Source organism: Ammospiza nelsoni, chromosome 33 (genome assembly GCF_027579445.1).
Source record: "Ammospiza nelsoni isolate bAmmNel1 chromosome 33, bAmmNel1.pri, whole genome shotgun sequence".
In the NCBI taxonomy this organism is placed as follows: Eukaryota; Metazoa; Chordata; class Aves; order Passeriformes; family Passerellidae; genus Ammospiza; species Ammospiza nelsoni.
The window spans coordinates 2,565,877-2,586,067 of record NC_080665.1 but is presented as its reverse complement, the minus strand read 5'-3'; the positions used below and the strand labels follow the sequence as shown (position 1 = coordinate 2,586,067).

Sequence of the window (20,191 nt, the reverse complement as noted above, 5' to 3'; positions counted from 1 at the left end):
TGCTACCAACGAGGCCTTGAGAGCGCTGAAAAAATCCCCAGCAAGGGAGCAGCAAAAACCAGACTGAATATAAAGGGACAGCAGCACAGATTTCCGTGGCAAGAGTCACTCTGCTGGTGACTGGACACTTCAGGCACACCAAGGAAACAAAGCAACAACAAAACCAATCAAAATCCAGGCAATCAAACCACAAATTAACTAAGAACTCTCAAAATTTGTGCACCTGAATGTGTGCCTAAAGGACAGTGAGGGCAAGGATAAAATGAATGTAGCCTAAAAGCTAAACAGAACTCAAATTTAACAGGCCTTGATTCATACCTTAGACTTCAGTATTTAGCAAAATAACAGCACTTGACAGTACTTAACCTTACTTATAACCTAGGACTTAATGGTTTTACAGTGGAAAAACACTTAACAATATTCAGCTTAGCTTATAACTTATGTTAAACTTCACTACTTAGCAAAAGAAAAACTCCTAGTAGCATTTAACTTAGCTTACAGTTTTTGACTCACCCTTACCTACAGGCCTGACTGGCTCAGCTATCTAAGGCACTCAGACCCCTCAGAGAGCAGCATTTCTGCCACATTTCCCCAGCACAGGCACTCCTGTGTGCACAGAGACACCAAGAGTCAGTGCAAGGCACCTGTGAGCAATTCCCCTGAGGGCAGGCAATGCTCACTGTGGATCCTTTGGCATCTCCCCAGCAAAGGGCAAAGGGTTGAGCCTGAAGGAGTGGGGGGATCGGCCCAGGCTCCGAGAGTTCCCGGCTGGGAGAGGCCCCACTCAGAGGGAGTCGCTGGCCCAGGAGAGCTCCAAGGGCTCCTTTTGGAGCGCTGTTTGTGGGGCCCCAAGAGAGGGGCTTCAGTCCCAGCAATGGTTCATCCTGGCTGCACTTGGCACCAACAGCTTTCTTTGGCAGTGTGAGAACAGGGATCTTGTGCCACTGAGGGAACAGAAACAGGTCCCAGGGCTGCTGCTAAAGGACGCAGGAGCTGGTTGGGCAGCAGCAGTGCCTGGAGCAGACAGTGTTTGTGATGAGCTGCAGAGGAGCTGAGCCCAGGGGCTGTTGGCCAAAGCTGAGGCCCTCAGGAGGGGGAATGCAGCAGTACAGGGCCATTGAACCAAGGGACCATTGTGACACTGTGGGGCCCTGTGAGAGCAAGGGACCATTGTGACACTGTGGGACCTCATGGAACCATGGAGACCACGGTGACATTGCTGGGCCCCATGGAACCAAGGGGACAGTACTGACACTGTGTGACTCCATGGAATGTAGGGATTATTGTGCCACTGAGGGGCCCCATCAAACCAAGGGTCCATTGTGACACCAAGAGGCCTCATGGAACTGTGGAGACCATTATGGCACTTTGGGGTGTCATGGAAACAAGGGGCCATTGTGACACTGTGAGACCCCATGGAACCAAATGTCCACTGTGACATTGCAAGGCCTCATGCAATCATGGAACCATGGAAAGATCATTAAGTCACTTCACAGCCTCATGGAACCAGGGAGCCATTATGACACTGAGGGGACTCTTGGAATCCTGGAGACCATTGTGACACTACAACACCTCATGGAATAAGCAAAGCATTGTGACACTGTGGGGCACCACAGAACCAAGGAGACTATTGTGACACTGTGGGGTACCATGAAACAAGAGGCCTTTGTGACACTGCAGGACTGCATGGAACCAAGGGGCCATTGTGACATTGTCAGGCCTTCTGTCATCAGTGTTCCTGGGTCCCTGTGGTTCCATGAGAACCCATGATGTCTCAAGGATCACTGGATACCACAAGGCCCTGAGGTATCCCAAAGGATCCTTGTTTCCAACTGGTCTCACTGAGTCAAAAGGGCCTCTGGATTCCATGAGAACCCACAGTGTCACAGTGTCCCTTTGGTTCCATTTCATCCTGTAGTGTCACAAGGATTCCTGGGAACCATGAGGCCCTGAGGTATCACAATGGATGGTTCCATGAAGCCCCAGAGTTTCACAGTCTCCTCTTGGTCCCAAAGGAGTCTCTGGATTCTACAAGACCCTGGAGTGTCACACGGACGCTATTGTCCCATGAGGGTTTGCAGTGTGACAATGTCCCCAGGAGACACTGCAGTGTGACAATGTCCCTAGGAGGCCCTGCAGTGTCACAGAGGAGCAGCACTGGAGTGGGCAAAGCACCAGGGGAGGTTTGGCAGTGTTCCCGTGTCTGTGACACAACAGTGGTGGCAACATCAACGTTCCCCTCTCTATGATACCACAGCGGTTCAAGACTGAGCATTGCCCTGTCTGTGACACCACAGGGGTGGCAGCCACAGTGTTCCCCACTCTGTGACACCACGGCTCTGGCAGGACCATGTCCCCCTCTATGTGACACCACAGCAGTGACAATTCCAACGGTCCCCTCTCTGTCCCACCACAAGGGTGGCAATTCCTATGTTCTCCTCTCTGTGACACCATAGCTGTGGTAGCTCTAAAATTCAACTCTCTGTGACACCACAGCAGTGGCTGCCCTAAATTCCTTCTCTGTGACACCACAATAGTGAGAGCCACAATATTCTCCTCTCTGTGACACCACAGCGGTTGCAGCCCCTGTGTTCCCCTCTGTATGACACCAACACAGTGACAGATCAAATATTCCCCTCTCTATGAGAAAACAGTGCTGGCAGCACCAATGTTCCAATCTCTCTGACACCACATCGGTGGCACACCCAACATTGCCCTGTCTATGAAAACACAGCAGTAGCAGCCCCAACGTTCCCCTCTCTGTGACACCACAGCAGTTGAAGCCACAACTTCCTCCTCTTTGTGACACTGCAGCTGTGGAAGCCCCACGTCCCTCTCTCTCTGGCACCACAGCAGTGGCTGCCCCAACCTTCCCCTGTCTGTGATACCACAGTGGTGGCAGCCCCAAAGTTCTCCCAGTGACACCACCGCTGTGGCAGTCCCAGTGTCCCCTTCTCTGTGGCACCGCAGCAGTGGAAGCCCCAAAGTTCCCCTCTCTATGACACTGCAGGGATGGCCGTCCAAAGTTCTACTCTCTATGGCAGTGCCACAGTGGCAGTTCCAACATTCCCCTCTCTGTGACTCCTCAACATTTGCAGCCCCAGTGTTTCCCTGTCAGTGACACCCCAGTGGTGGCAACCTCAAAGTTCCCCTGTTTGTGACATGACAGCAGTGGCAATACCAATGTCCCCCTGTCTATGACAGCAAAGCAATTGCAACTCCAGTGTTTCCCTGACAGTGACACCACAGAGGTGGCACCCACAGCGTTCTCGTCTCTATGACAGCACCACAGTGGCAGCCCCAACATTCCCCTCTCTATGACACTGCAGAGGTGGCAGCCCCAAATGCTCCCCTGTCTGTGACACCATAGCGGTGACTCCCCCAACATTCCCCTCTCTGTGATACCACTGAGTTGGCAGTCCCAACATTGACTTCTGTATGACACCACAGCGGTGGCAGCCCCAAGATTACCCTCTCTATGTAAAACAGGGATATGACAAAACAGGGGTAGCAGCCCCAAGGTTCCCCTGTCTTTGAGCCCACAAGGATGGCAGCCCAAACACTCCCCTCTCTATGATACCACAGCAGTGGGAGCCCCAGCATCCCCTGCCTGTGACACCACAGCTTTGACAGCCCCAACATAGCGCTGTCTGTGATATCACAGTGGTGGGAGCTCCAGCATCCCCTGTCTGTGACACCTCAGCTTTGGCAGCCCCAACATTCTCCTCTCTATGACTCCACAGCAGAGGCAGCACCAATATTCTCCTCTCAATGACAAGACAGCACTGGAAGCCCCAGCGTTCCCATGTGTATGATACCACTGTGGTGTCAGCCATAAAGATCCCCTCACTATGGCACCACAGCAGTGGCAGCCCCAGTGTTCCCCTCTCTAAGAAACCACAGCTGTGCCAGTCCCATTTTCCCGGTCTCTGTGACACCACAGTGGTGCTGCCCGAATGTTCCCCACTCTGTGACTCTGCAGCTGTGGCAGCAGCACTAGAACAGAATCAGCATCTGTGGAACACCAGGGGAGCAGGGGAGGAGCAGAGAAGGAGCAGTGGAACAGTGGGAGATGAACAGTGTTGGAGCAGCAGTGGAGCAGCCGTGAAAGAGCAGAGGAACCGTGCTGAAACAGCACAGCACAGCTTCTGAGCAGCAGTGGAGTGAGCATAGAAAAGGAAGAACAGTGGTGGCACAGGAACTCCAGCCATGGAACAGAGGTGGCACAGGAACTGCAGCCATGGAACAGTGGTGGCACAGGAGCTACAGCCGTGGAACAGTGGTGGCACAGGAACTGCAGCCATGGAACACTGGTGGCACAGGAGCTACAGCCATGGAACAGTGGTGGCACAGGAACTGCAGCCATGGAACAGTGGTGGCACAGGAACTACAGCCATGGAACAGTGGTGGCACAGCCCCACAGCTGTGGAGCAGCGCCTGAGATGCCGAAGCTGCGGGACACAGAGCGGCTCCCAGCGCTGTGTCCTGCAGGAGCCGGCCCCGCACACACCAGAGCGATGCCCCTCAGGCTGAGCCAGAGCTGGGGGCACAGGCAGGAATTGCTGCTGGGCTGTGGAAGGTGTGGATCGAGTGCATTTAATGGTGACCTGGGGATTTGATCCTGCTCATTGCAGCTGCTTTTGTGCTGTCGTGACTGTTCCTGATCATCTGAAGTCATGAACTCAGGAGAAACTTGGGACAAAAGGAATCAAAGTGCCTTCTGTCCTGCTGTCTTGGTTTGGAAAGACAGGAGCCTGCTAAGGAAGGCAGAAGCCTCCCCTGAAATGGAGAATGTAAAATCCCCACCACCACCGAATTGCTAGAAATTTTAAATTAAGGGGAGCTCTCAGGCAAAAAATATGGGAGCAGGAAATAACAGTTCTTTCATAGAGAAGAAAATAAAAGGATAAAATAAACAATGCAGGAAACTAAAACAGCACTTAGAGAGTCAGAACACAACCTGACACCCTGTTGGTCAGGGTGTTGGTGGCAATCCAATTGGAAATGTGGCTGCAGTCCTCCTGGAGTGTCAGGTTCTGTTGGAGCAGGGGGTCCTGTAGAAAAGGGTGTAGTCTTTCTCTGAGGATCCAGTGGAAGAAGAGGCAGCTGCTGTTCCTCTGGGAAATCCAGTGGAGAAGTTGTGCTGCTATTCCAGAATCTCCAGATTATATCTGGGTAGCAATGCTTGGCTCTTCCCTTTCGGCAGAGCATCTCCCAATGGGATGCTGTAGTTCTTATCAGTCACACAGGGACATTCAATAGCCTGTTATCAGCAGATGTCCCCCCAGGAGGGAGGAGTGGTTGTGGAAGAGATAAGGAAAACTGCCATACAGATGGCAAATAGAATGCATCTTGCCTTGCAATCCGGGACACCTGCAGAGAAAGACATCTTGGTAGAATTTGAATGATTTCTGATTTGGGAAATCATTAAAAAAAAACTGGGTCAGTTATTGGCCTGTGGTTTGTTCTCATCCAGAAAGATGTTCCAAAGTACTGCAATTTGACATTAAAAACCAGGAATGTGCCTCTTCATCTGGATATTGCACATGGACTGCAGAGCTATTTGTCGTCATTATGATAGGAAAACAATTGGAGATCTTTTCCCAATTTAACTCTTTCTTCCTGTCTCTGGGATTAGGCCTCCAACACCTGCTGTTGGAGTCTTCTTTCCATAATCTGCTCCTTTGGAGTTGGGATGTGACAAATCAGTGGGAAGAGGGAGAGACCATTAAAACTGCAAACTCTGTTTTTATAGTCTCTGGATTTCCAGTGCTTAGAAATTGTCATGTTTTCAACTGTCTGAACAAATCCCAAATTGCTTACTTTTTCTGTGGCAGGAAACCTTCCTTTGGCCCCATTTAGGAACTGACCCTGGGAAACACCTCATTGCAGATGCATTTTGTTGGTTTTGCTAAGAGATGACAAGAAAATCAGCACACGGGGCAGGGATGAGAGAAAGGGAAGAAACAATTCCTTTCTTTATCTTCCTTGTGGGAACTCTCCTCTAGAGATTGTGCTCCAGCCAGAGACTTCCCAGGCCAAGGGTTGAGGGGATCAATTCAGCTGAGGCAGTTGAGGCATCTCCTCCCTGGTCTGTAGCCCTGGGGCTGGCAGGGGACACGGGTGCCCCCCTTGCACCCCCTGGAATGGGGGATTCCTCCTGCCTCTGCCAGGTGCTCCTGATCCTGGCATTAGCCCTGGCCTGGGTGCTCCTGCTCTGAGCTCCCTGCCATGGGCATTGCTGGTGCTGGAGGGCAGGAGGGAGGGATTCAGTGCAAACCTGGGAGGCGCCAGTGGCTCAGAGATGTGTGGAGGTGACAGTGACAGAGTGACATAGGGAGGTGCAGATGGACACAGGGACAAGACAACACCCCTGGGAAAACTTCTTGGAAATTTGGGGGACTTTGAGTGTAAAATACACACGAACACAGAGACACACACACAGAATGCTGCAAAGCATTTCCCAGCTATCTTAAGTGGAACATGGAGCGTGTATTCTATTCCTATCTGATGGGGCAGTTACCTTCTGTTAATTGGGCAGTTTTCTTTATCTCTTCCAAAACCCATCCTCCCTCCCAGGAGATATCTTCTGTTAATGGGCCATTGAGTGCCACTGCATGACTGATAAAATTCCATCATCCCATTGTGAGAAGCTCCGCCCAGAGGGAGGAGCCAAGCATTCCTACCTGGATATAATCAGAGGGCTGGAAGACCAGAGTCAACCTTTTCTACAGGATTCCCATAGGAAGACCAGGCCAAACACCACCACCACTGGATCTTCAGAGGAAAATGCCACCTTCCTACAGGATCCCTGCTTCAACACAGCCACACCTGTCACTGCAGGCAGACTGTAGCCACCATTTATTGGGACTGCCACCGCCACTGTGACCCACTGGGTGTCAGGTCGTATTCTGAATCTGTCGGTGTTTTTTCTCTGTACTATTGCATTTATATTTTAATTTTCTGGCTACATAACTGTTATTCCTAGTCCCATATCTGTTGCCTTAGAGCCCCATAATTTCAAAATTATAACAGTTTGGAAGGAGGTTGTTTACTTTTTTCCATTTCAAGGGAGGCTCTTGCCTTCCTTAGCAGACACCTGTCTATTTAAACTGAGACAATGCCCCCGGACACCCAGGCAGGTGAGGAAGAAGTCAGTGCCCCTTTCCCCCTCTCTCCTGCTCCACCTCCCGGCCCAGCATGGCCCCCGGCTGCAGGACAATGCTGCTGCCAATGCCATCCTGCCGGGGAAGCACTGGGGACATCTCCTTCTCCTTCCCTGTGGCACAGAGGCAAATCCCATCCTGTCCTTGTCCTTCCTCCTGCAGGCAAGAAGCAGAGGATGGAGACCAGGGAGGACAAATCCCCACAGCAGAACCTCATGGAAAGGCCACTTTGAGCGGCTCTACTGTGCAGGAATCCAATGGAGAGGAAAAGTCCCAGAGGTCCCACAGGACGAGGGGCACCAAACCCAGCCTGGGTTGCTCTGAGGAGGAAAGACCCACCCTGGGCCAGGAAGGTGGACAGAGCTTCAGCCAGGGCTCGGAGCTGGTGGCCCAGGAGCAGCTTCATGATGGGGAGAAGCCCTACAAGTGCTTGGAGTGTGGGAAGGGCTTCAGGTGCAGCTCTGAGCTCGTCACCTACCAACACATCCACACCGGGGAACGGCCCTACGAGTGCCTCGAGTGTCCAAAAATGTTTCACACCACTTCCGCTCTTGTCAGGCACCAGCGGATTCACACAGAGGAGAGGCCCTTCCGCTGCCCTGAGTGCGGGAAGGGCTTTAGAGAAAACATCAGCCTTGTTACCCACTGGTGCATCCAAACCAGGGAGAGGCCCTACGAGTGTCCCAAGTGTGGGAAGAGCTTCACCCAGAGCTCTCATTTGACCAAACACCAACAGAGGCACCGGTAAGGGAAGCCCTGCAAATGCCCCCACTGCAGGAAAAGCTTCTTGCACTGCTCCAGCTTCATCCCCCATTGGAGGATCCCCTTTGGGAAGAGCCCTGGTGATCCATGTTCCCTGTCATCAAAGCTGGGAAGACAGCTGTCCCTTTTCCTGTCCCTGCCAATGACATGATATGGGTCCAAGAACATGAGGGTCTGGCCATGTTTGTGTCATTATATTCACTCCCACATCAGGTTATTGCTAGGGGCAGGAAAGGGACTGTCTCTCTCCTCCCCTGAGGAGAAGGGCGTCCTTTCCAGGCAGGAGTGAATATGTGGCTGGAAAGAGACAGTCAGTGGTGTTGTAGTTTTCCCTGTAAATAGTTTTTCTGATCCTTTCTGTTACCAGTGTTGTTGCTGTTCCAGTTTGTTCCTTATCTGGTTGCTGTTCCTAATAAATTGTTCTTATCCCAGCCTGGGATCTTTGCCTTTTGTGCTTTCCATGGGAGGCAGGAGGGCAGCGAGGGCAGCGCGGTTTTAGCAGGAGCAGAAAATTGGGGAATCCCATACCTGCACCCCGGCCCAAGGAAACCGAGCATCCCAGCTGGTCCCAGCCCTGGTGGCCATGGCAACAGCCTTGGGAGCAGGTCCCTGGCTGGGGCTGTGGGAACCTCTTCCCTCTGGTGCCCAGGGACAGGAGTAGAGGGAACGGCTGCAGCTGAGTCGGGGCAGGCTCAGGTTGGATGTCAGGAAAAGGTTTTTGCCCAGAGGCTGCTGGGGCCCTGCCCAGGCTCCCCAGGAAGGGTCCCAGCTCCAGGGCTCTCTGAGCTGCAGCAGCGTTTGGACAGCGCTGCCAGGCCCAGGCTGGCATTGTTGAGGTGTCCTGTGCAGGGCCAGCAGTTGGACTGGAGGATCCTGATGGGTCCCTCCCAGCTCAGCCAATTCTGTGGTTCTGGGATCCCATGAGCCTGGGGATGGGGCTGCCAATGGTTGCCATGGCAACAGGCTGTGGCTGCAGGCCTGAGTTGGTGTCCATGGCAACCAGCCCGGCATGGGGTCTCCATGGAGCTGCCGAGGGACTGACCATAGCAACAGGGGGCTGGTGATGGTTGCCATAGAAACTGACCATAGCAACAGGGGGCTGGGGAGGGTTGCCATGGAAACTGTCCAGAGCAACAGGGGGCTGGGGAGGTTTGTCATGGAAACTGTCCAGAGCAATGGGTTCTGGTGATGGGTGCCTGCTAAGAACTGAGTTGCCACAGGCACTCAGAGGGGTTCCATCGGAGGTGCCCTGATTTTTTAAGATTTTCTAAGATATTGAAATTTTTGTACCAAACTTTCTCACACACTTTCATTGTTTTGCATTCCTTTATGGAGGAGGAGAAATTTGATGGATTCTTAGTTTGTCCAGTGTCATTGGAGAGGTGGCACTGTCACCCTCCAATCCACTGTCACTCTTGGGAAACTATAAATGTTGGAGTCAGAAAATAAACTTCATTTTTTTTTCACCATGAGAACAGCGGTGTGCGCTTGTGTTCTTTTGTGTCCTATAGCAACACATGGGGACATTCCAAGAGTCTCCAGCCTGTTCCAGAGCTGGAATGTCACACACAGAGACAGGGGCTCCATGGAGACCTCCCAGAGCTTTCTGGGGATGGTAAAGAGCCCTGTGCTCAGAGGCAGTCACAGCCATTCCATGGTGACATCCCAGGGCACCTTGTGCTGCAAAGGCACCGATCTGTCACAGGCACTCACAGGGGCTCCATGGTGACATCCCAGGAGTCCCCAGGCTGCCAAAGACCCAGGATGTCCCAGACACTCACAGGGGTTCCTGTCATGGGCCAAGTGGGAGATTCAGGCAAAAGCTTTGTTTCTTCCTTGGAGAAATTCCTGCTGAGTCATGGGGCGGAGAAATGGCACACAGCAGCCACCATAAAACCCATAAAACCCTCCAGATCCCCATGACTTCTAAAATTCCATCTCAGAGAGGAGACTGGGAGTGGCTGGATCCAATCCCAGCCCCAGACATTGACAAAGGTGCAAAAGATTGGACAGGGGGAATTGAACTTGTCCCACAGGAATAATGATGGTATACCAGACAGATTTCTAGAAATTCTGATCATGCTTAGACAGAAAGATCTTGATCTGAGTTATTTCCTCCACAGCATTGGAGCTCTAGCACTTAGAATATTCTTTGATAGGAAGAAATTTTGAAGTCAACAGGGCCTTGCTGGAGTTGTTGGAGCCCACTGCAGGCAGAGCCTCCTGCTCCAGCAGGAACTGCCTTTCCTGTGCTATCAGCAGGGCAGGTCCTGCTGCAGGAAAAGCCCCAGGCCAGCCCCAGCACAGGGAAGGGCTCGGGCACAAGGGCAGAGTGCCGTGCTGGGAGCTGTGCCAGGGAGAGCCTGAGGCACCAAAGGCACCTTGGCAGCAGCAGCTGCTTGCAGGCCATGGCCAGAAGCCTCCCTTGACAGCCCGGCCTGGTGGCCACCACTGCAGAGCTGCTGCCTCAGGGCTCATTCCTGGCTGGGCTCTGAAAAGCCACTTCTGCCCCAGGAGCCTGACTGGGAAGCCATTGGCCCCAGCACCTTGGCGACAAGATATTAATGACAAAACTCTTCATGGCAGCAGAGCCAAGGCAGGGGCAGAGGAAAGGGCAGAGCCAGGCCCAGGGGACAGGGCTGCCATGGTGATGGCTGTGAGGTCACTGCCCCAGCAGCAGCCTGGCTGCCCTCAGCAGACATTCTGGCCAGAAGCCTTGTGAGGGCACCCAGCACATCAGAGAACCCACAATGCAGGAATTCTGTCACTGGAGATGAGAGGGTTTCAATGGGCAACGCTGCACAAAGCTCCTGCTCTTGGACAATTCCTGGGATGGGGAATCCACTTCTCTGGAAAAACGGTTGCCATTTTGTGCCACTCTCATAATTATAACATATTTCCTCTTTCTAACAAATGTAAATCTACCCTCATTCAATTTAGAAATATTGAGCCTGTCACTGCAAGATTTGGGAGAAAATGCCTTTGACCACATTTTTCCATTTTCACAATCCTTGGAGAGGAACCAAAAATCTCCCAAGATGGGATTTGGAGGCCTCATCATATAACCAGCAGAGATGGGCTGATGGCTCTGGGGTTGTTCCAGATTGCAAGGCAAGATGTACTCTATTGCCATCTCTATGGCAGTTGTCTTGTCAAGTGGGCAGTTTTCCTTCTCTCTCTGACTGGACATCTGCTTATAATGGGCTATTGAATGTCACTGCATGACTGATAAGAACTACAGCATCCCATTGTGAGATGTGAGCCCAGAGGGAGGAGCCAAGCATTGCTACCCAGATATAATCTGGAGATTCTGGAATACCAGAACAGCTTTCTCCACTGGATTCCCCAGAGGAACAGCAGCTGTCTCTTCTTCCACTGGATTTTCAGAGGAAGAATACATCCTTTTCTACAGGACCGCCTGCTCCAACAGAACCACACCTGACACTGCAGGAGGGCTGCAGCCACATTTCCAATTGGACTGCCGCCAACACCCTGACCCACAGGGTGTCAGGTTGAGTTGTGACTGTCAATGTTTTTCTAATGTACTGCATTATTTATTTGTTTAATTTTCTTCCCTAACAAAGAACTGTTATTTCCTGCTCCCATATCTGTGCCTGAGAGCCCCCTTTATTTCAAAATTATAACAATGTGGAGGGAAGAGGGCTTCCATTTTCCATTTCAGGGGAGGCTCCTGCCTTCATTAGCTGACACCTGTCTTTTCAAACATTAACAAGGGGAAAGTTTCAAAGCCTCAGTTATACAGCAAACAAAGTTTGGAGGAACAAATAAAATGGGAATTGGGGATGTTCTATTAGTTCCAGAAGCAGGATGAAATTTATTAGGACAGGATTTACAGGTGCATTTTGACATTCTCAGGAGTGCTCCCAGAGAAAGGGAAAATGGTAGTTAACTTCTCCAATTAAGGGAAGAAATTGAGGAGAAAATTCAAGAGATGATTTGGGCAAAACCAAAAAACTGAGGTAAATTGAACATGAAACCTATAGTAATAAAAATAGTTAATGTGAACCATCCAGTTCAGCTATGACAATATCCACTCTCCCTGGAGGGGAGATGGGGACTGCAGCCACTGCTCCAGGACCTACTTGAGGACAGGATCTTAGAACCATGTATATCCCCCCATAATACACCCATATTACCAGTAAAGAAGTCAGATGGGACTTACAGGCTTGTCTAAGATTGGAGAGAAGTGAACAAAAGAATAGTGAATCAGTACCCAGTAGTGCCTAATCCCTATACACTCCTAAGTAACATCCCAGTGGTTTAGTGTGATAGACCTAAAAGATGCTTTTTGGGCATACCCACTGGCAGAGGAAAGTGGGTTATATTTGCTTTTGAATGGGAGGACCCCGATTCTGGGAGAAAGCAACAGCTTCAGTGGACTGGGTTACTCCAAGGGTTTTCTCAATCCCCAAACTGTTGTTATCTTGTTGAATTTCATATTTCTAAAGTCCCATATTGTCACAAACATATTTCTAAAGTCTCGTACCTCCTCGGTGATATTTCTTGGGGGCAGTTCTTCACATCACAGACTTCACCTCCTTCTTGTTGCTGCTTCTTAGTCAGGGCTCCTTCCAGGCTCTCCCTGACTGGCCAAGCCCAGCCCCTTTTATCCCAGTTTTCTTCACTAGCTACAGCTGCAGCCCAGTTAAGGACATCGCAGCTGCAGCCCATCAAGAACAACTTGGGCTTATCGGGGCAAGGCCTATATACAGATATTCAAATACAATACAGATATTTTACTAGGCCTCCTACTATACCAAACCTCTTTGGTCAAGCTCTAGGAGAAGTAACACAACTCTTCTCCATTAAAACTGAGATAAAGCTCATCCAATATGTAAATTATTTGCTTCTCTGAGGATGGGAAGAAAAAGAAGTCTGGGAATCCACCATAGTGTTGTTAAATTTTCTGGGGCGCCAAGGACTTCAGGTATCAAAAGGGAAACTCGAATTTGTAGAAAGGGAAGTGAAATATCCAGGACATATAATTTGTCAAGGGAGCTGGGGACTGAACCCTGAGAGAATTACAGGAATAATCTCACTCCCACGGCCAAAAACTAAGAAAGAAGTCAAAAGGTTTTTAGGTCTGTTGGGATATTGTAGGCTATGGATTGGAGGATACACGCAGGCCATCCGGTTCTTGTGTGAAAAGTTAATTGGAGAGATTAGGTGGGAAAAAGACAATGAACAAACGTTTGAAGCTGTGAAGCAAAAATTAGTCAGTGCACCAGCCCTGAGTCTTCCTGCCTTAGACAAACCCTTCTATCTGTCTGTGGATATAGAAAAAGAGGTAACACATGAAGTGTTAGCCTAGGACTGAGGAGGATCCAGGAAACCAGTGGCCTATTTATCAAAATTACTAGAGCCTGTCAGCCAGGGCTGGCCAGCCTGCATTCAGGTGCGGCAGTGACTTCCCTACTCATAGCAGAAAGCAAAAAATTAACCATTTAATTGAAAATTGAAGATATATGTCCCAGACTCAATAACGAGTATCCTGAGAAATGGCTCACTGATTCCCAAATGCTAAAGTATGAAGCCATCTTAACAGATAATGTTTTAGAGCTAATCGTCAGTAACCAACTCAACCCTGCCCCGTTTTTGTATGGAGAACCAGATGAGGCACTAATACATAATTGCCTAGAGGTTATAAACTGTCAAACTAGAGTAAGAGAGGATGTAACAGATCAACCCCTCCAAAGTGAAAAACAATTGTACATCGATGGATCTTCACAGGTAATAAAGGGGCACAGGGTATTGGGGTACGCTATAGTGCATGAAGGGTTGGTAGCCATAGAAAAGATAAAGTTATTTTCCAACTGGTCAGCCCAGGCATTGAGTTGTATGCCCTAAAACAAGCTCTGGATATATTAGCACAGAAAAGAAGAACAATATATACAGACTGAAAATACACTTTTGGAATAGTGCATATATTTGGAAAAAATTGGGAAGAGAGGGGGCTATTAAATTCAAAGGGAAAGGGATTGATTCACAAAAAATTTCTTTTAGAAGAGTTAGAAACCTTACAATTACCAGAGTAAGTAGCAGTGGTGTATGTTAAAGGACATAAAAAAGGGGCAACTCAGGAGGAGCGAGGCAACAATTAGGCTGATCTAGAGGCTAAAAATGCAATTGAATCAGAGACAAAAACACTAATAATAGTATTAACACCCATGAGAGAAATGCAAAAAGTCCCTGTATTCAGTGGGACAGAAGAGGAAGAACTCCTTAAAAGAGGAGCCAAGAAAGATAAAAAAGAGAAGTGGAGATTAGCAGATGGAAGGCAAATGTTGAATAAACTCCTGGCCAGGAAAATGCTAGAAGGCATACATGGAACAACACATTTGGGTACACAAGTGCTAAGTGATCAATTTCTAAGGGATTTGGGATGCAAAGGAATTTTCAGAATAGCTAAGCAAGTAACTGGAGGGTGTGTGATATGCCAACAAGTGAATAAGAAAATCATGAGGAAAACACCCAGAAGAGGGTGACAACTAGCCTTAGAGCCCTTTCAAAACATCCAAGTAGACTTTACTGAGCTTCCCCAGGTACAATGGTGGAAATTTTTGCCACTGATAGTAGATCACGTGACTTATTGGGTAGAGGTGGTACCCACTGTGAAAGCCAATGCCAATGTTGTGAGTAAAACACTTCTAGAATCAATCATTCCCTGATATGGGATGGCAAACAGGATTGATTCAGACTGGGGAACTCATTTCACATTAAAGATATTGCAGAAAATTGTTCAGGCCCTGGGAGTAAAATGGGAATTACACACTCCATGGCATCCACAGAGTTCTGGTCAGGTTGAGAGAATGAATCAAACTCTTAAAAGAGCTCTATTTAAGCTAATGATTGAAACCCAAGTGTCATGGATGAAATGTCTCCCTTTGGCCTTATTAAGAATTATTAAGAATTAGAACCCAACCCCAGTCAGATCTGGGGGTGTCACCCTATGAAATGATGTTTGGGTTTCCCTTCCGGACCTCACCCCAGAAGGTTGCCACCTATGAGGAAGGGGAAACCAATGCCAAGAAATTTGTTATGTCCATAGCACAAACCTTAGAAGGGCTAAGACATAAAGGGGCAATTACTTAATCTACCAGCCTGGATTGCGGAATCCATAATATTAGTCCTGGGGATTGGGTGATGATCAAGCCACAGGGAGATCAGCCTCTAACTCCCCAGTGGGAAGGTCCCTTTCAGGAACTGCTCACCACCAAATCGGCCGTGTGAACTGCAGAGCAGGGATGGATTCATGGCAGCATAGTCAAAGGCCCAGTAGAAGAGCCCAAAGAGTGGACTGTAACATCCAGGCCAGGTGAAACAAGATTGACTCTCAAGCAGAGACTGAAAGACAACCAGAAAAACACCAAGATACCCAAAAAGTGGAGTCAAGCTTCCACCAACCAGCTTGAGAACTCTTCCTGTTTTAATGGATGAGAAATACCAGCATTTGTTGAGGAGAAGTACACAAGGAACTGTGAAAGGTAATGGGACAGCTTCTATAAGAAAATAAGACAAAAGAAGGGAAACAAGACTGGGTTGGCCCCTTTTTTTGCTACCAAGAAGGCTCTGTCCCTCTCAGCCCAGGGGGTACTCAGGGCAGTCTCTGTCCCCTCGCCCTGGGGGATGCTCGGGGGGTCTCCATCCCTCTGGCCTCAGGCAATGCCTCTGCAGGGATGGGGACCAGGGGCTCTGTGTCCCTCTCACCGCTGAGGGTGCTCGGGCCTGGGGGGGCTCTCCCACCTTCTCACACCTGGGGAGGCCGGAGGGGTCTCTGTCCCTCTCAGCCCTGCTGTGACCCCACCCAAACATCATCGGGCTCAGAGGGAGAGAGACACCCCCAAACCCCCAGAAGGGCTGAACCTGGGATTTGGTTTGGGGCTGAGGGTTTAGGAAGGGGCTGGAATTGGGGCTGGGCTTGGAGTTGGGGCTGAGATTCGGATTAGAGCTGGGATTGGGGTTAAGGCTAGACATGGGATTAGCTTTAGGGCTGGGGTTGGGATTGGGTCTAGGGCTAGACAAGTCTGGCACTGGGATGTGATTAAATACAGAACTGTGAGTGTGTCTAAACATGGAGTGAGATTGAGACCAGGATGAGGGTCAGGTTTGGGACTGAGCTCACCCAGAGCGGGACAGAGGGGATGTCACTGCAGGATGTCCCTGCCATCATCCCAGCCCTCCTCAGGCACCTCCAAACATGGGGAGCAGCTGGGTGCCCCAAGATCCAGGTGCTCCCACGCTGCCTCTCAATACCAGGCAAGCATTCCCTGAGGGCAGCCCTGACTGTGACCCTTAGGGCTCTGGGATCAGCCCTCACATCCCTGTGGGAGCAGCAGCAGACAGGATGAGCGATTCCCCCGCCCAGTTTTTCCTGTGGAAGGGTGAAGCCCAGCTGCCCTTTTCTTCTGGTGTCTCCTCCTCTCCTCAGCTGAGGATGTCAAACTCCCCAGGAGCAGGAAAACCCCCATTCCCTCTTTCCTTGTGGCTGCAGCCTGGAACATCCACCCAGAATGAAGGGCTTTCTGACAGCCCTGCTGAATGACACGGGCAAGAGGTTTGTGAGAAGGGGAAGAAATTGTATTTTGATAGTAAAAAAAAAAAGGTGCAAAATTATTCCTTTCTGTTATATTCCTTTTCAGTCAGTTCTGTTTTCAGAGTGCCACCTTCTCAGCTGACTGTGTTTGTGCCCTCCTTTCTCTCCTGCCTCTCTTTCCCTGCTCTGTTTCTCTCTCAGTGTCTCCCTTGACCCAGGGCAGCTCACACCAAAGACCGTGCCCGGATTTAATTCCCAATTCAGGAGCTACAACAACCATGGGGGAAGTTATGAAGGCTCGCAGTGAAATGCCACTGTAAGATCTTGTTCCACTTGGCTTTTGGCTCCTTCTTGACAGCTTTGCCCTCAAGGGCAGGAACATCTTTTCATAGCTGAGAACTGGAATTCCAGACCCTGGCAGTGTGTGCCGTGGATCCCAGAGGGGCATTCCCGAGGCTCCCAGGGTGCTGCTCCTGCCGTGCCTCCCAAGGGGAGAAGATCCAGACGCTCTGTGGGCTCCCAGAGCACACAGCAAAGGTGGCTTTGATGGACATTTTCCAGGGACTGGGGTGGGAAGGGACCCTGTCCACGGATTACGACCCCGCGAGGGAGAGACGCCTCTGCCCCAGTGAAGGAGCGAATGAGAGCGTGGGACAGCAACCGACGATTATTGAGCGTGGACTGAACGGAACAAGAAATGCGGAGGAGAAAGGGAGAGAAAGAAAGCGGGAAGAGGTCTCAAAGAGAGAAAGAAATAGGAAAGAGGTCTCAGAGAACAGAAAGAAACAGGAAAAGGCTCCCGCCCGGCCTCCGCAGCTCCCAGGAACACCCGCAGGGCGTAGCGCCTTTTACAACTCCAGCCAATCAGAGGACGCGGTAAACAATTTCCAGCCAACCAGAGCTTATCTCGCCGATGGCTCACCGGTTGCCAGGCGGGCCCGCAGAGCCCGGGGGCCCCGGAGCGGAATTTGGGGCTCGGGCCGGGGGGACGGATCCGCCCCGGGGGAGTCCCCGAGCCCCTGCCCAGCCCTGGGGCCGATCGGGGGCTCCCCCAGCCAGCAGCCGGTGCTGCGGGGCCGCGGGGCAGAGCGGTGGGAAAGGGGGGTCCGGGCTGGGAGCGGAGGAAATGCGGGAGGAAGAGGAGGGAGAGGAGGAGCGGGATCAGGAGCGGGAGGATCGCGGCGCTCGCAGCGCCCGCACGCCGAGCCTGCAGCACCTCCTGCCCCGGGAGCATCGCCCCCAGCCCCGAGCCGCAGGGGAGGGCGGAGGCCGAGCTCGCCCCGACTCCAGCCAGGGGTCTCCAGGAGGATTTTTTGGAGAGTGTTCGGAGCCGGCAGGTCCCGGACTCGAGCCCCGGATATCCCCGGGCTCCCTAAGAGGAGTTTTTCGGGGGGAGAGGAGCCACGATCGCCCCTCGGGAGGGTCCCGGGGGTCCACGTGGGGATGGCCCGGTACCGACGGGGCGGGACATTGGTTTTGGGGATCCCCGTGAGAGCCGGGGCTGTGGAACGGGGGACCCCCGGGACGGGGAGAGGGGAAGGGGCGATACCGGAGCTGGGGGACCCCCGGCAGCCCGGAGATGAGGCGGAGACGGGACCCCCTGACCCTGAGAGGGGTGTGTGCTGGGGGAACTTCATGATGCTCGTACCCCCAATGGTCTGTTTAGCCCAGAAATGAGTTCTGCACCTTTAAGGCTGGTTCTGAGAGCAAAGGGGAGGAGGAAGAAGCAGCAGTTTGTTTTCATACACTGCATTCCTCTACATTCCAGCTGCTGGATGGACAGACAGCAGGACAGAGCTGTCCTGTGCTTTTAGTTAGTTTTTAGCTCGCTGAGGCAGAGAAGTTCCCTGGACTGTGGCTTTTCTTTTTCTTTGGAGCTGTTTAAATCTGCTCTGCACTGAACAGCCAGAACACCACCAGCAGCTCACACCTGTGGCCCACCTGGCTGAGCCTGGGCCACAGCATTTCCAGTGCTGGAGGGACTGAAAAGAGACTGATAAGACACTGATAAGACACTGATAAGACGCTGAGTGCGGGGAGCTACAACCCAAGGAGGAACTTTTGGAGTTTGTCATCTATTTTGGAGCAGCAAGAGGTTTTATTGCTTAATATTGTTCAATTTTTGTGCTGGTAAATGCTTTGCCTGTAAAGTAACTTTTTTATCCACTTTCCTCTAAGGAAATATTTTCCCAAACTGGCTGAGGGTGGGGCTGCTGAATCAGCATTCTAGAGGAAACTCCTTTTGGAGGGTTTCAACCAAATTTGCGCTAATCCAGGACAAGGTGGTAGAAAGAAGGGGGAACCCCAAGTGGCTGGATTGAGGGGAGGCTGGAGAGGGGGACCTTGGGACCCCAGAACCTCCCAGAATCCAAAAGCAGGATCCTGGAGAGGGGGGATCCCTAGGACCCATGGGATCCCCAGAAGCCCTGAGATGGGGGACCAACCATAACCCAAGAGGGATGAGACTGGAAATGGGACATTTCTGGTGGGTTTTTTTTAATTACTCTTGATTTTGGGACATCAGGTGACTTCTAGAAATGAACGTGGGTGGGAGGAATCCCCAACCCAAGGCATTCACACCTTGTTTTTCCCCAAACCAGGATTGTCCCCAAACCTTCCCACCGTAACATCCCCTCTGTCCCACTCTGGGTGAGCTCAATCCCAAACCTGACAGTGATCCTAGTATCAATCTCACTCCACGTTTAGACACACTCACCATTCTGTATTTATTCTCATCCCAGTTTCAGACTCGTCTATCCCAAGACCCAATCCCAACCCCAGCCCGATAGTTAATCCCATGTCTAGCCTTAACCCCAATCCCAGCTCTAATCCAAATCTCAGCCCCAACTCCAATCCCAGCCCCAATTCCAGCCCCTTCCTAAACCCTCAGCCCCAAACCAAATCCCAGGTTCAGCCCTTCTGGGGGTTTGGGGGTGTCTCTCTCCCTCTGACCCTGATGATGTTTGGGTGGGGTCACAGCAGGGCTGAGAGGGACAGAGAACCCCCCCAGGTGTGAGAAGGTCGGAGAGCCCTCCCAGGCCCGAGCACCCTCAGCGGTGAGAGGGACCCAGAGCCCCTGGTCCCCAGCCTTGCACAGGCATTGCCTGAGGCCAGAGGGATGGAGACCCCGCGAACATCCCCCAGGGTGAGGGGACAGAGACTGCCCTGAGTACCCCCTGGGCTGAGAGGGACAGAGACTGCCCTGAGTACCCCTGGCACAGGGTATGAGAGGGAGGGAGAACCCCCCAGGCATTCTCTGGGGTGAGAATGATGGAGACTCCCTGTGGAATGGCCTGGGGTGACAGGGACTGGGAAAAACCCCCCCAAGCATCCCCCAGGGCAAGAGGAACAGAAGCTTCACAAGCATCCTCTGGGCACCAGAAGAAGTAATGTTGTTCCTTGTCAGAAATCAAATTTGACCCTAGATAAAATGCCTTGAATTTACTCTTCCAAAAAGTCACTTGTGATGGAAAGGCAAATAAATCCCAAAATTTTATAAACTTACAATAGAAGCTATTTTGTGGCAAATCCAAATTCCTTTGGTCCTGCACAGCTCCAGCTCAGCTGCTGGTACATTCTAAAAAAAGAAAAGTGGAAAATAGGCCCAATACGGATTATGAAAAGAAAGGGGAAGCTATGTGTAGCTGTCACAAAGGTGACAGGGACAAAGAGAAAAATTATTCTAATATTTGGCAAAGTCCCCCAGCCT

General features: G+C 51.1%; 1 protein-coding gene and 1 pseudogene across 1 annotated transcript; both read left to right on the top strand.

Annotated features, from left to right (window-relative positions):
- Positions 1–7,120: 7,120 nt before the first annotated feature.
- On the top strand, positions 7,121–7,914 carry LOC132085903 (zinc finger protein with KRAB and SCAN domains 1-like). Its single transcript, XM_059491374.1, has 2 exons — positions 7,121–7,153; positions 7,417–7,914. Exons 1-2 carry the CDS (start codon positions 7,121–7,123, stop codon positions 7,912–7,914), a joined length of 531 nt encoding a protein of 176 aa, XP_059347357.1.
- A 9,694-nt stretch (positions 7,915–17,608) lies between these two features.
- LOC132085902 (zinc finger protein 271-like) overlaps positions 17,609–20,191 on the top strand; it is a 37,324-nt pseudogene continuing 34,741 nt past the window's right edge.